Source organism: Galeopterus variegatus, unplaced genomic scaffold, assembly GCF_000696425.1.
Source record: "Galeopterus variegatus unplaced genomic scaffold, G_variegatus-3.0.2 Scaffold1427, whole genome shotgun sequence".
Taxonomy (NCBI): domain Eukaryota; kingdom Metazoa; phylum Chordata; class Mammalia; order Dermoptera; family Cynocephalidae; genus Galeopterus; species Galeopterus variegatus.
Window position 1 is genome coordinate 234,572 of NW_007727538.1, and position 12,102 is coordinate 246,673.

General features: G+C 51.3%; 1 protein-coding gene across 1 annotated transcript; it reads right to left on the minus strand.

Moving 5' to 3' along the window:
* Nucleotides 1–3,333: 3,333 nt before the first annotated feature.
* On the minus strand, nucleotides 3,334–7,491 carry TFF1 (trefoil factor 1). The gene is made up of 3 exons (XM_008576914.1): nucleotides 7,416–7,491; nucleotides 4,217–4,363; nucleotides 3,334–3,476 (listed from the first exon to the last, which is right to left on the minus strand). Exons 1-3 carry the CDS (start codon nucleotides 7,489–7,491, stop codon nucleotides 3,334–3,336), a joined length of 366 nt encoding a protein of 121 aa, XP_008575136.1.
* Between the last annotated feature and the right edge of the window lie 4,611 nt (nucleotides 7,492–12,102).

A 12,102-nucleotide genomic window follows, 5' to 3' on the forward strand; every position in this document is an offset into this window, starting at 1 on the left:
GTGACTTCCACTAGCCTGTTCTCAAGACAGGGCACACACCTACCTCTTTCTCAGTAACAGCTCTCACCCTGCAGAGAATTCTAGAAGTCCCAGAGCTTGAGCTTCCACCTCTGCCCTGAAAATGCTGGCACTGGTGATGATGACTTCTTCGTGTCCCTGGGCTGGGGGAAGATACCATTCTACTCCTTGGGGGCCTTTCTCTGTCCACCACCCCCATCTCTCATCTCACCCCCTTGGCCTGAAGACAAGAAGGAGGTGGCACGTGCCCCCATGCTGCCTCCATTTTTATCGCATGCAGAACTCAGCAGCTCCCCACATACTTGCCAAAGACTCAGGGAGCTGCAGATGGTCCCCCTTGGCCTGAAGACAAGAAGGAGGTGGCACGTGCCCCCATGCTGCCTCCATTTTTATCACATGCAGAACTCAGCAGCTCCCCACATACTTGCCAAAGACTCAGGGAGCTGCAGATGGCGCTGGGGATATTCTGGGACAGTTCAAGGAGGAGGCCAGGGCAGGCATCGTCCCAGCATCCTCCTCAGAGCCTCAGCCATGCTGCCACTAGCACAGTTCTCTGCATGCTCTCATATGTTGTGTCCCACTGTTGGAATTCTTATGGATTTTCTGACTTTCCGGAAGGACAGTGTGGCAGACACCGACAGGCCACACCTTCACCAAGTCCTCCTTCTTAACCCTCCTCTGGCCATGATGGACGAAGGCTGTGGTCTCTTCTGGGCTGTGGCAGGGCCAGGGATGCACCTGCTGCAGTCCCCAGCCCTCTCCCTTGATCTGGTGAGTGCGAGGAGACCTCGCGTGCGGGTGGGGAGCCACAGATCCTATGTCTTGCGATCGGGCACCCGGAGGAGGTGATGCTGGGAGAGAGGAGTTGGAGCCACTGAACTCCCCCCATTCCTCCCCTCACTGGGAAGGAACTCTGGGAAATCAAAGGAAGGTGGGCAACCTACCTAATTGATCCCCTTGTCACCTGGCCTGGGGCCACAGTCTGATGGCATCTGCCAGCACAAAGGCACATCCTCTGGTGGGCACCCCATGGGATGCTCCTGGCCAAAGGAGCCTGAATCCATGTGTCACGGTTCCCTGGAAAATGTTACTTAAAACACACATCTCTCGGGCTGACGAAAGGGAGATGTTTCACAATTAAACCTCCTCTGCTGTGTGAACCTCATCAGAGACCTCAGGTGCATTTTGGGGGCTGACACAGGAAGGAAAATGTGACACAGGAAGGAAAGTGTGGGGGTTGCCCTTGATGTCCAGACAGCGCTCTCTGCTTTGCTTGAGCCTCTTAATTGTCCAAATCCTTGAAATTATTAGTGAACCTCGATTCTGGGAGCAACTCTGATTCATGCGTGTGCTGTGACAATCCGCCCTGTGTCTGCTCACTAGGGCAGGTTGTTAAACATTTCTCAGTGCTATCTTCCTCCCCTGCAAAGTGGGCATAGGCTGCAGATGACACACCCATTGTCATGGAGGTGGTTCAGCAGGCGTAAAGTGACACCTTCAACTTCTCCCCACATCACCTCCTCTGCAGAAATTCACTCCTGGTGCCAAGCCTGAGGTTTACTGCTGAGAACCTGGGAGTGATGGGACTTGCTGACTTCAGTGAGAAATTAGTGCTAACCATGAGATGTGGTAGAGAGAATAGACTGCCTAAATTCTTTTAACAGGTCCAGGGCCTACCCTGGAGGACTCACCCTAAGGAACTTTACCTTGGGTGAGAGTAGAGGCCCTACCCATGTTGCTGGGCCACAGGCTCACTGCTCCGTAGTAGAGGGAAGACATGGGCCTTGGTGATGTATCACTCAGTAACAGAAACCCAACAAGCTGTGGTTTAACCCATAGGACACTTGGGTTTACCTACACGAAGTCTGGAGGTGGGTGGTGGTGGGTTCAAATCAGCAGCTCAGGGATGTCAAGGCTCCAGCTCTCGGGCTTTGCCTCATTATTACAGAATGGCTGCCTGAAGCAGCATGTTGCACCCTCGTACCACAGCATCCAAAGGCAGGCTGCAGGCTGGCTGCAGCAGCCAGAGGCACTCTTCTTTTATCAAGGAAGAAAAGTCTCCCCAAAGCCTTCAAGTAGATGCTCCCTTATGTCTCATGGACCACCTCTAGCTGAAAGAGAACTTGGAAAGTGAGTTCTTTTTTCCTGTTCTGTATAGTGGAAGTTAGGGATGGAATGGACGGTGGTACCCAGGAAACAGGCCTGCCATAAGATGTCATGGAAGAAAGCCTACCTTTCTGACACCAGAGAACTGTGGGGAGAGGAAGGCACTGGGTACCCAGCCAGCCTCCAGGGAACCCTGAGCTGCCACTCCATGGGTGGCTGGCAAAAGTCCATGGGGCATGGTGCAGACCCCAGGACTCCTCATGGCACCTGATCCAGGGAGGAGCAGGGAGTGGTGTGGGGGTGAGGTAAGAGAGGCTGAGTGATTTATCCCCCGAGAATTATGACCTACAGAAGCTGTGTGAATTATTGCGAATTTTAAAAGAGTCAGACTAACTAAAGCTAATCTATTTTCATCTCTAAGTAGCAGGCAGAGATTGTAAGATCAGATACACTATAAACAAAAAGTGAAGCCGACGTTTCTCTGCACATTGGAGAGATAAGAGGAGTCATTACGCATGTAAAACGCGACATACGTTACACATATGTGCTACCAAGGAGCGGGGCATGGGCTTCCCACTCCTGATATTTCTCTTTATGGCTGGAGCATCTCCTGGCCTCTCTATTCTCTCATCCTGGTGGCCAAGGGTTTGGGGAAGGATTTACCTGACTGGTTAATTTGGAAAGAACTGGTCCCACACAGCTCAGCACCTGTTGGGAACCCACTGGCCACAGAAAGCGGGAGTTCCCCAGTGCTCCTGGGGCCCTTGTACAATTGTGCAGGTTGTGCCCAGCACAAGGGCACCTGGAGGGTCTAACGGGGGGGAACGGGGTGGGGGTCGCAGCTGGCTTGCTCAGCTGAGCTGCCTGGAGCGGGCGATCCTTGCTAAGGCGCTGTGGGGGCCAGTGGTAATGAGGTTGATTTGGCTTCTGTATCCCATCCCTTTGGTTCTGTTTTCCAGTTCATTCAGATCTCAGGTGGCAGGTTGGGGGGGGGGGGGGCCCGGGGGGTGTCAGCTCGTGATCCTCTGCCATTTTTATTATTAACACTTTAAGACATGTTGCTGTGGGTGTCATCTCCTAAGCCAGTTTCCATTTGGGGAAGTAGAGGAATTGAAGGTAATTTTTATTTCTTGGTAGCTGAGACATCCACAATGAATATTTAAAGAATGCTAGGTTGGTGCCTGCTTTTGTGACTTGACAGGGTGTGGCCTACACTTGCTTCTTGAGGACTTTGCTGTCTCCAGAGTGAGCCCGAAATCCAGCGCCCTGGTGCGCAGACACCGACCGCGCCTGCGCAGCACGCTGCCCCACTCTCTTGCCCACCTGCTCGCGTGCACCTCGCACGGTACCAGCTAATGTGTCATCCACGGAGAGAAACCAGAGGTGGAAATACGGCACTTCGCTTCCGAAGAAAGGAAAATAGTTTACACTTTTAGAAGAATGAGAAGCGCACAGTGACGTTCATCTCTTTTAATTTTAGGCCAATTGTGAGAGCTAAAAGTCAGGGCAGTCCACCTATGCTGTGAGCCGGGGCACAGACACGGGAGGGTGTCGAGTTGGCTGGGTTCCAGGGCCACTGTGCGGGGACAACGCCAAGTCACGACGCCAGCAGATCCCCAAGGGGAGATCTTCTAAAGCAGGCACTCCTCTAAAGTGGGGGACAGGACGGGGGGACGAGAAGAGAGGCATTAGAACGATTACTTTCTTTCACTTTTAAACAATTCCAGAGAATTTTTACTTAAAATCACCAACAGCAAAATCCTTTAGAAAACACAAACCATCTTCCCAGCTTAACCATCATTCCCTGCACTTCTGCCCCAGGTGAGTCAGAGAGCGCTGCGGGGGACGCTCCTCGCAGGCTCGGTCAGAGGTGTGACAAGAAGCCAGGAACACAGCAGGTCTCTCGCCCTGTCTTTCTGCCCGCTGGATGTGAGCTCGGCCTGACTTTGGCTGCACCACTCCACGGTCACCTGTGGCCATTATTCTGGGTAAAAGCACAGCTGGAGATGCCTGCCAGGGCCCCTGCAACCCTGCTGGGGTTTCTCGCTAATTCTAAATCTTCAGACCCTGCAGGGATGTGAACCAGGCGTACCTTCTGAAGTGCTTTTGGTGGTATAGAAGCACCACGGGTACCCAGAGACAGTGTCGTCAAAACAGCAGCCTTTCTTTTCACAGTCCGAGGCCGTGACACCAGGGTAGCCGCAGTTGACTCTTTCCCTGGGGGATACGTCACACAACTCTAAAAGTGAAGGGGCAAGAAGCAGAGGTAGGTTGGGGCCGCACCCTCGGTGTCACTGACAGCACTCACGTCCAGCTTCCTTCTCCCACGAAATCAGAACTGCCTCCAGGTGAGGCTGCTGCAGAGGTGCCCACAGGGACACGGCCACATGTCCTCACGCGGAAGCAGTTACACTCGTGGAACGTGCAAGGGGCACCTACCCAGGTAACTTCCTCATTCACTCATTAATTTCAACAAATGGTGATTAAACTGTATTCACTTGGTAAGTAAATATGTATTGAGCATCCTTTGTGTGTGCTGAAAACAGGAGTTGGCACAGCAAAAGCCAGGCATGTGCCAGGTGGGAGAACCCAGAAATTAAGAACAGAGAAGCTGTTGTTAAGAGGCTAACAGTCTAATGGAGGAGAAAGCCAGGAACACGTACAAGACAGCACAGTGCGGTCACCCCTGTGTGCTGAGGACAACCCCAGGAGGGGCCAATGACAGGCTGAACAAAGCAGGAGGGATCACTGGAGGAGGCTCACCAGGTGAGGGAAAGGCAGTGGGTGTTCCAAGCAGATGGAGCAGCACACTCAGGCTGTGAAGAGAGACCAAGGTGTGCTCAGGGAGGTGTAAGCCCATTTGCAGGTGAGGTGGGGAGGGTGGGCTGGGGTGGTCTGGGAAGAGCCAGACTGAGGGCCAGGGTGGATGGACTCAGCCTGAAAGCAAAGGGAGCCACTAAGCAGCTTGAAACAGGGCAGTGATGAAAATCTGTCATGGGGAGACACATGGAGGAGACAGGGTCCAGCTTGCAGAATCACGTGATCCAGATGACAGCTCTTCAGGGTCTGAACTCGAGGTCTAAGAGGCACACCCATTAGGATCTGGTGGCAGACAGGCTGCGGCAGATAATAGAAGAGACTAGAATGCCTTCCCTGTCCCTGTCTCTGTCTTGGGCATAGGAGGGGAGGAGCACAGTTGGGCCATAGTGACTCCAAAGTACTCATGAGGACGTCCCCACGGGGAGTCCAGGAGGACTCTTATTTCTGGAGATTGCTTCCAGCTTTCTTTGAAGAAAGATTTGCTGGCTTTGCAAGAAAAGTCTGGATCCATCTCCACTGGCTGGGAGGCCTCTGGGGGACCTCAACTTCCCAGGGTCTGGCTTCCACCATGAAGAGGAGGTTGTCATTGCCCACCCACAGGACTGTCACGGGGGTCCTGAGGGCTGGCGTGTGTAAAAGCTGGGTGCCAGAGCTCTTGTCTCCTCTCCCTCCCCACAACAGGGAGAGTCGGCACTCCATGGTGAGGGGCAGGTTCCTGGGTAACCCTCTCCCTCCTGGCTGGTGTTCATAAGTAGGATTTCTGTGCACTGTGGGCCCGTCCTGCCCACCCACTGACTGTCACATAATGGAAGTAAATGGAAATGGTCCCATTCATGGGATACATGTGTAACCACAGTTCTCCAACTTTCTGTCTTAACAGGATCATTGACCCTGTGAAACCCCAAAAGAAGCACTGAGCTTTGAACTAGAGGGCCAGGGTCCTGGAACGTGGGGGAAGGGAGAGAGGGAGAGGTGGGGCAGGCTGCCACTACCGCCTTGAGCTCGACAGCACAGTGGGCAGGGCCAAGGACTGGAGTGGGGAAAGGAAGAAGCAGCCGGGCCTGGGGAGGGGCTGTGGGGGGGACCACCCCTTTCATCCTCCACACCAAAGCCATTTCCTCTCTCAGGTTTCACAGCCCTCTGCCCCCTGCCACAGGTGTGGATAAGCTATTCCCAGAGGCCTTCCGCCTTCCTGCTGTTCAAACCTGCTTCCCCTACCCGTCACCTCACCCCGCGCTCACCGCGAGGCAGGTGGAAGGAGCCCACAGGTGTATGGAAACCACCTCTTAGCTCCCTTCTCAAACCTCTGCAAATGCTTGATTTGAAAACCTTAGGAAAGCCATTATTCTAATTATTCTATCCCCCCACCTTAAGACTGTCCAACAATAATAACATTTATGTAGCACTTTGTAGCTGGCAAAGTACATTTCACAAACACTGTCGCACTTTGTTTTCTTGACAGTGCTCTCAGGCAGGTTTCTGTTCCCATTTGGCAGACAGAGGAGTGGAGATGGACACAGGTTCAAAGGATGCAACACTGCCCTCCCTCCTCGATTCTTTAGAAGGACCTGGGCCAGCCAAGCCATTTGGGTGACACAGGGGATAGGTGCTGATGGACGCGCACCAGTGGGAGAGTAGGTTTTGTCTCAACTGGAGCACATAGCCCAGGGGAGCCGGGGGGCGGGGGCAGGAGGGTCTAGGAGGACCGAGGAGAGTCAAAGGGGCCCCGGAGAACCTAGGAGTACCCAGGGCAGCCCAGGGGAGTCCAAGAGAGCCCACTAGGGCCCATGGGGCTCAGGGGCTTGGACATTTGGAAATGCTACTCTTACACCCTACATCAAAAATTCCTCTTTGAACTATGACACTTAAGAGCAACATAACATTCTAGTGTCGATACCGTAAGACAGTGACCGACCGCTGCTTTCTCATGGCAGTTCTCAAGGTCTTCAAGGGCTTTTCCACCCTGATCCATCTGCTTTTGCCTTTTGTGTAAAATGGGCTACACTTTTAAGGGCCCAGACAGTCCCTGGCACAAAACAGGTGCTCTAAAGTGCAGTTGGCCCTCTGTATCCGAAGCTTCCACATCCATGGATCCAACCAAGCACCAATCAAAAATATTCAGAAAAAAAGTTGCATCTGTACTGAACATGCACAGACTTTTCTTCTTGACATTATTCCCTAAACAGTGTGGTATAACAACTGCTTACACAGCATTTGCATTATATTAGGTATTATAAGTGATCTAGAGATGGTTTAATGTCTACAGGAGGATGTGCATAGGTTATATGCAAATGCCACACCGTTTTATATCAGGGACTTGAGCATCTGCAGGTTTTGGTAACCTCAGGAGGTCCTGGAACCAATCCCCGTGCATACTGAGGGATGACTATATTGTATACCAAAGGCTCCCAGTAGAGGGTAACCTCTACCTGGCTGCACCCTAACAGGAAGTGGGAAGAAGGCTGCCTTACCTGTCTGGTCTTCGGCCAGCGTGCTGAGCACCAGCGTGAAGACCGTGAGCAGGGTGCAGATCACCTGGTGCTCCATGGTGGTCGTTACCTCCTCTCTGCTCCAAAGGAGACCACAAGCCAGAGATGAGAGTCTGTCTGAGCCCTTGGTTTTATACCACAGGTTCTATTTGCTTAAAGAGTGTTAGGTAATGTTTGCCTAAGGAGGGTCCCTCAGTCCTCCACTCCAAGTAATCCCCACTGATTAGAAGGTCCTGAACATGGTTAAGTTAAATTGACAAGTCTGCTGATAGAGAAAGAGGCTGAGCTGTGTAGTCAACTTGCTTGAGGGATTTGAGTTTCAGAACGTCCTTCTCTTATCCCATGGGAGTGTCCTCTGACATGAGGTCCTCCTGCCAGTGTAAACACTACACTCACTGCAGGAGTGATTCATAGCAAAGGATGCTCACAGGGTCCCCATCACGGTGATTCAGGGGGAAGGAGAAGGGGTCAATGAGGCCCATCCACCTGGCCTTGTCCTTCCAAAATGGGCATGTCAGTGATTGTCAAGCACTTTGAGAACCCAAGTCTCGGGCAGGGGTTGGTGGAGCAGCTGTGGCTGGCCAAGATGAGTCGGGAAATACCAGGCCTGCTCCCTTCCTGCCCTCTCCCGCTGGTGACTTGGACCCTCAGACTGCATCTTCTCTCCGTGAGTTCTGTCTTGTTAGACATCTCCATGGCAATTCGTATGTGAGCAAAGCACCCTGAGGCTCTTCACCAGGGAAACCTGGCCCTGTCCAGAGGGTGCTCCCCTCACAGTCGGCATTGACATTGAAAACTCGGCAAGTGCTCAACACCCTAATCGAAGGAACTGCACGGGCATATTTGCTTATCTTTTTTCTTTTCTTTTCTTTTTCCTTTATAGCGGAGTCCTTTTAAGAATGAAATCATACTCAAGAGCAGACACTGACAACTGACGGAGCGAGTGTGGTCACTCTGCCCCGTGTCTGCGGCCCTCACTCCCTCTCCGCCAGCTCCTCCGCATGCTTTCCCAGTGAGGTCTCCTTGACTGTTGTATTTAAAAGGATGACCTCCAGCCCCAGCATTCCTCCCTCCCCTACCCTGCTCTAGGTTCTCCTTTTTCAGGGCTCTCATTACCTGCCGATGTCTGAAGTAGTCTCCTTACGCCTCCAGCAGACTGGAAGGTCAAGGTCAGGGTCTTTGTGTACTTCGTGCACTGAGGCAGCACAACCCCCTACAACAGCACCTTCATTATTTAAGAGTGTGTAGGCATCGATAAGTAGCTGTGGAGTACTTGAATGAATGAATGAATGAATGAATGAATGAATGAATGAGTGGTGGGAGAAATGTTTTTTCTTCAGCAAGAGATCAGGCTCTGGATGTTGCTTTGCCTACCACAGATTTGTCGCCCTTCTTCCCCTGGGTGATGGAGCCATGAAGGATTACTCAAAGCCCATCTCTTCTGAGCAGTGAGAGGTGCCAAAGTGGCTAATCTCCCCCAGAACCCTCAAGAGCAAGGCATTCCTTCCTTGGGAAATTAACCCCAAATTGGGCTCCTCTTCCTGCATTTATTCTTTAGCCCAGGAAGTTATAGTAAGGGACATAGGTGGGGTTAAAGGTTTAACAAGTTTAACAATAGAAGCTGATAACATTCAGTAAAGACAAGTCAGATGACATTCCATTAAGGCAATTAAGTGATCCACCAACAAAAGCTTGATCTTAGCAAACATTCCTTCTTACAGCATCTCCCAGTATCTTTACACATCAATCAGTAACTAGTCTGTCTTTGAGCCAGCAACCTTGCTGTGTTAGAATTCTTTATCTTACACCAGAGACTTTATAGCCTGAGGAAAATTTCCTGTCCTTTGCAAGGTCAATATTTGAAACTGCAAGGCTTTGGAAAACCAGGCCCTGTGATGTGCATTTGCTTTATGAATCCTCTACATCTGGAGAAATGCATGCTGGCCCAGGACAGGCACTTTCTTTTCTTAGGAGACCTAGCACAGTGGTCCCAGAAGCCAGTCTGGGAGGAGAGCCAGGGCAAAACAGGACCACCCATTCCTCCTCCCTCCTCACCAGCCCCAGCCCCCTCCCTCTGGGGCTGCCAATCCTGAGCTGAGCAGGGTTCTCCAGGAAGGCCCTGATGGGTGGGACCCAGGGAGGGGCCCAGACAGAGTCCTCTGTGGGTGGGTTGTTTATGAGAAACAGGTGGGCATGCTAGGCCTGGGGTGATGCTTGTGATGATGGTGGCTTCCCACCACTCTAATTTCTCAGATCGAAAAGGAGCTCTTGGAAATGGTAAGGCAACTGTGTGAGAATTTGGAGAAAACGTGAGCAGGGTTGGGTGAGGTTGAAACTACACAGACTTATGATCCAGGAATTCCGCTGGCTCTAGGCCTGGTATCTAACCCAGATAAATGTTTACATTTGGGCAGAAGGAAACGTCAGCAAAGGTATGATCAGCATCGTTATAACAGCAAAAAAGAAACAAAGGAAAGAAGGAAGGAAAGAAAGGAAAAAACTGAGCAATATAAATGTTCATAACATTTATTAACAAGAGAAAGGGAAGAAGAACTTAAGGTACAGTACATATTACACTGTTATGCATACTTGTATCACATATACTTTACGTGTGTGTGTGTGTGTGTGTGTGTGTGCTGAGTGCCTTGTAGGTGCTGAAAATGAATGAATAATGAAAAATGTTGAAAATAAAGTTAAATGAAAAAAATGTTAAGAATGGTTCTTAAAGGGTGTCACTTATGACGCAGATTTTCAAAAGATGTCAGACAATACAACATCGTGCTAGAACTGCACCCAGATAAAATGATAAGACAGCAAGGAGGCTCACTGACTGGGAAGGAGGAGGAGGAAATGGGATCCCCGAGGGTACACAGAGCCTTCAGTGTGTCTGCAATGGTTCCATTCATTGAAGAAAATCTAAAGGTTTTTTTTATGGTGAAAAGGTTAACGTCTGGTAACTTAGGGGCATAGACGCATGGATGTTTGTTGTACTTTTCTCTGTATGTGTTTGCCGCTGCCTTTTGAAAAGCCCAGTTCCATCTCCTGAGGAGGAGCTGAGAGAGGACTGCCATGCAGCTGACTTCACCCTCATCTGCTGGGTCGGTGTGACAGGGTGCCCATGGCGCAGCTTTCTTCCCCAGTGAGGGAGCCTTGCCTCTGCAGATCACCTGTGAGATTCCCCATGGGCGATGGTAGCACCAGATCACATGATCACCTTATAAATAAAAATGCCCATTTTTAAAACGGTGGTGTGAGGAGGAAGAAAGCAGAGTTGGGTGCTGGCCTGCTAACTGGGCAGGCAAACTTGTACCCTACGTCAGCAGCTCTGGGTTTTAGTTCTCTTATCTGAATAATACAGTAGTTGGACCCCATGCCATCTAAAGCCTTCTAATCTAAAGTTCTCTCCTGCTGACATTCCTATGTGTACAAAAATAATCTAAGTGATTTGTTTTCAGAAATAACTTATCTGAGGTCATGTGACTGAGATGGTAATTAGTTACCAGCCCCTTTTGTTTTCTTCATTCCCTGGTGTTTCTCCCTTCACAGGGCTTTCGTGGCACTTTTTCGTGGGCTTGTCCTAAGCCCATAGACAAAGGAATTCCTTGCAAGGGGCTAATAAATCTTAGGTGTCGTTTGGGAAGATCATGCACCCCATAATACCCAGCCAATGAGGAAGTTGGGGGAGGGACTTGTGCACTAGGGAATAAATTGCTCCATGTAACCATTTTGGGCACGCCTGCCCTTCTGAAACCTGGGCTTGCAAGACCTCCGTTAAAGTGTCACTTCACCATACCTCATGTCTCCATATCCTTCCTTTGGCATTGGAGGGGCGAGGGCATTTCTCACACTGCACTGTTGGTAAGCCCCCCATTTTTAGTCAGGGGCTCCTGTCCCTGCTCTCATCCCTGTGGTTGCACTCAAGAATGAGCTTCTGAAATGGAGGAGGGGCTGCCTGTGTCACACCTGGGAGGGGAATGCCATGTACGGGCTCTAGGGCTTTCCTGTCTTCTAGCTCCTGGCTGCTGTGGGGCCACCAGCAGGAGACAGGTGTCTGGAGGGAAGTGAACCCAGGGCTCTTTCTCCTGGGGTCTCCCGTGGACTGGCTACATCCCTCTGCTGAGCCATGGCCCAGGTGGCAGCCCTCTCCACAGACCATCTTCTGTGGGTCCCTAATGGGCCCCTCTCCCCACTCTGACAGCCTGTAGTGTTTGCTAGACCCACAGAGACCCCAACACTCTCCTCAGTCAACTGTCCTCAAATTGCTCAGACTGGGAGTAGCCAGACCTGTGTCCTGCTGGGCCTCTGATAGATGCAGAAATTGCTACCAGCAGTGACCTAGGTAAACAGACCCTCACAATGAGACCCTGAAGTGGGGCTCCCCTGTATGGGAGGAGCTGGATCCCCTGCTGGCAAGGGACACCAGGGCCCAGACCCACGGCATGGAGCGCTACCACAGTTCCTCAGACTAACACAGGAGGGGACAGGAAAGGAAGTGGCAAGAGAGGCAGGGTGGTCTCAAGGTGAGCGGCTGATGTACTTAGTTCCTGTGGTGACAGCAAAGGTGATGAAGATTTGGAACCAGCTGGCTTCTGAGAGGCCTACACCACATTCAAAAAGGAAAGAAGAAATCAAGGACTGGGAATTGTCGCCTGAGAGCAGGACAATCAGA

What these genes read in the sequence shown, in the direction of transcription:
- TFF1 (XM_008576914.1), bottom strand. Translation starts at nt 7,491, where the DNA reads ATGGAGCACCAGGTGATCTGCACCCTGCTCACGGTCTTCACGCTGGTG. An exon ending in GCTGGCCGAAGACCAGACAG is followed by an intron (nt 4,364 to 7,415) that starts GTAAGGCAGCCT and finishes CTTCACTTTTAG; the next exon opens with AGTTGTGTGACGTATCCCCC. An exon ending in CACCAAAAGCACTTCAGAAG is followed by an intron (nt 3,477 to 4,216) that starts GTACGCCTGGTT and finishes ATGACACATTAG; the next exon opens with CTGGTACCGTGCGAGGTGCA.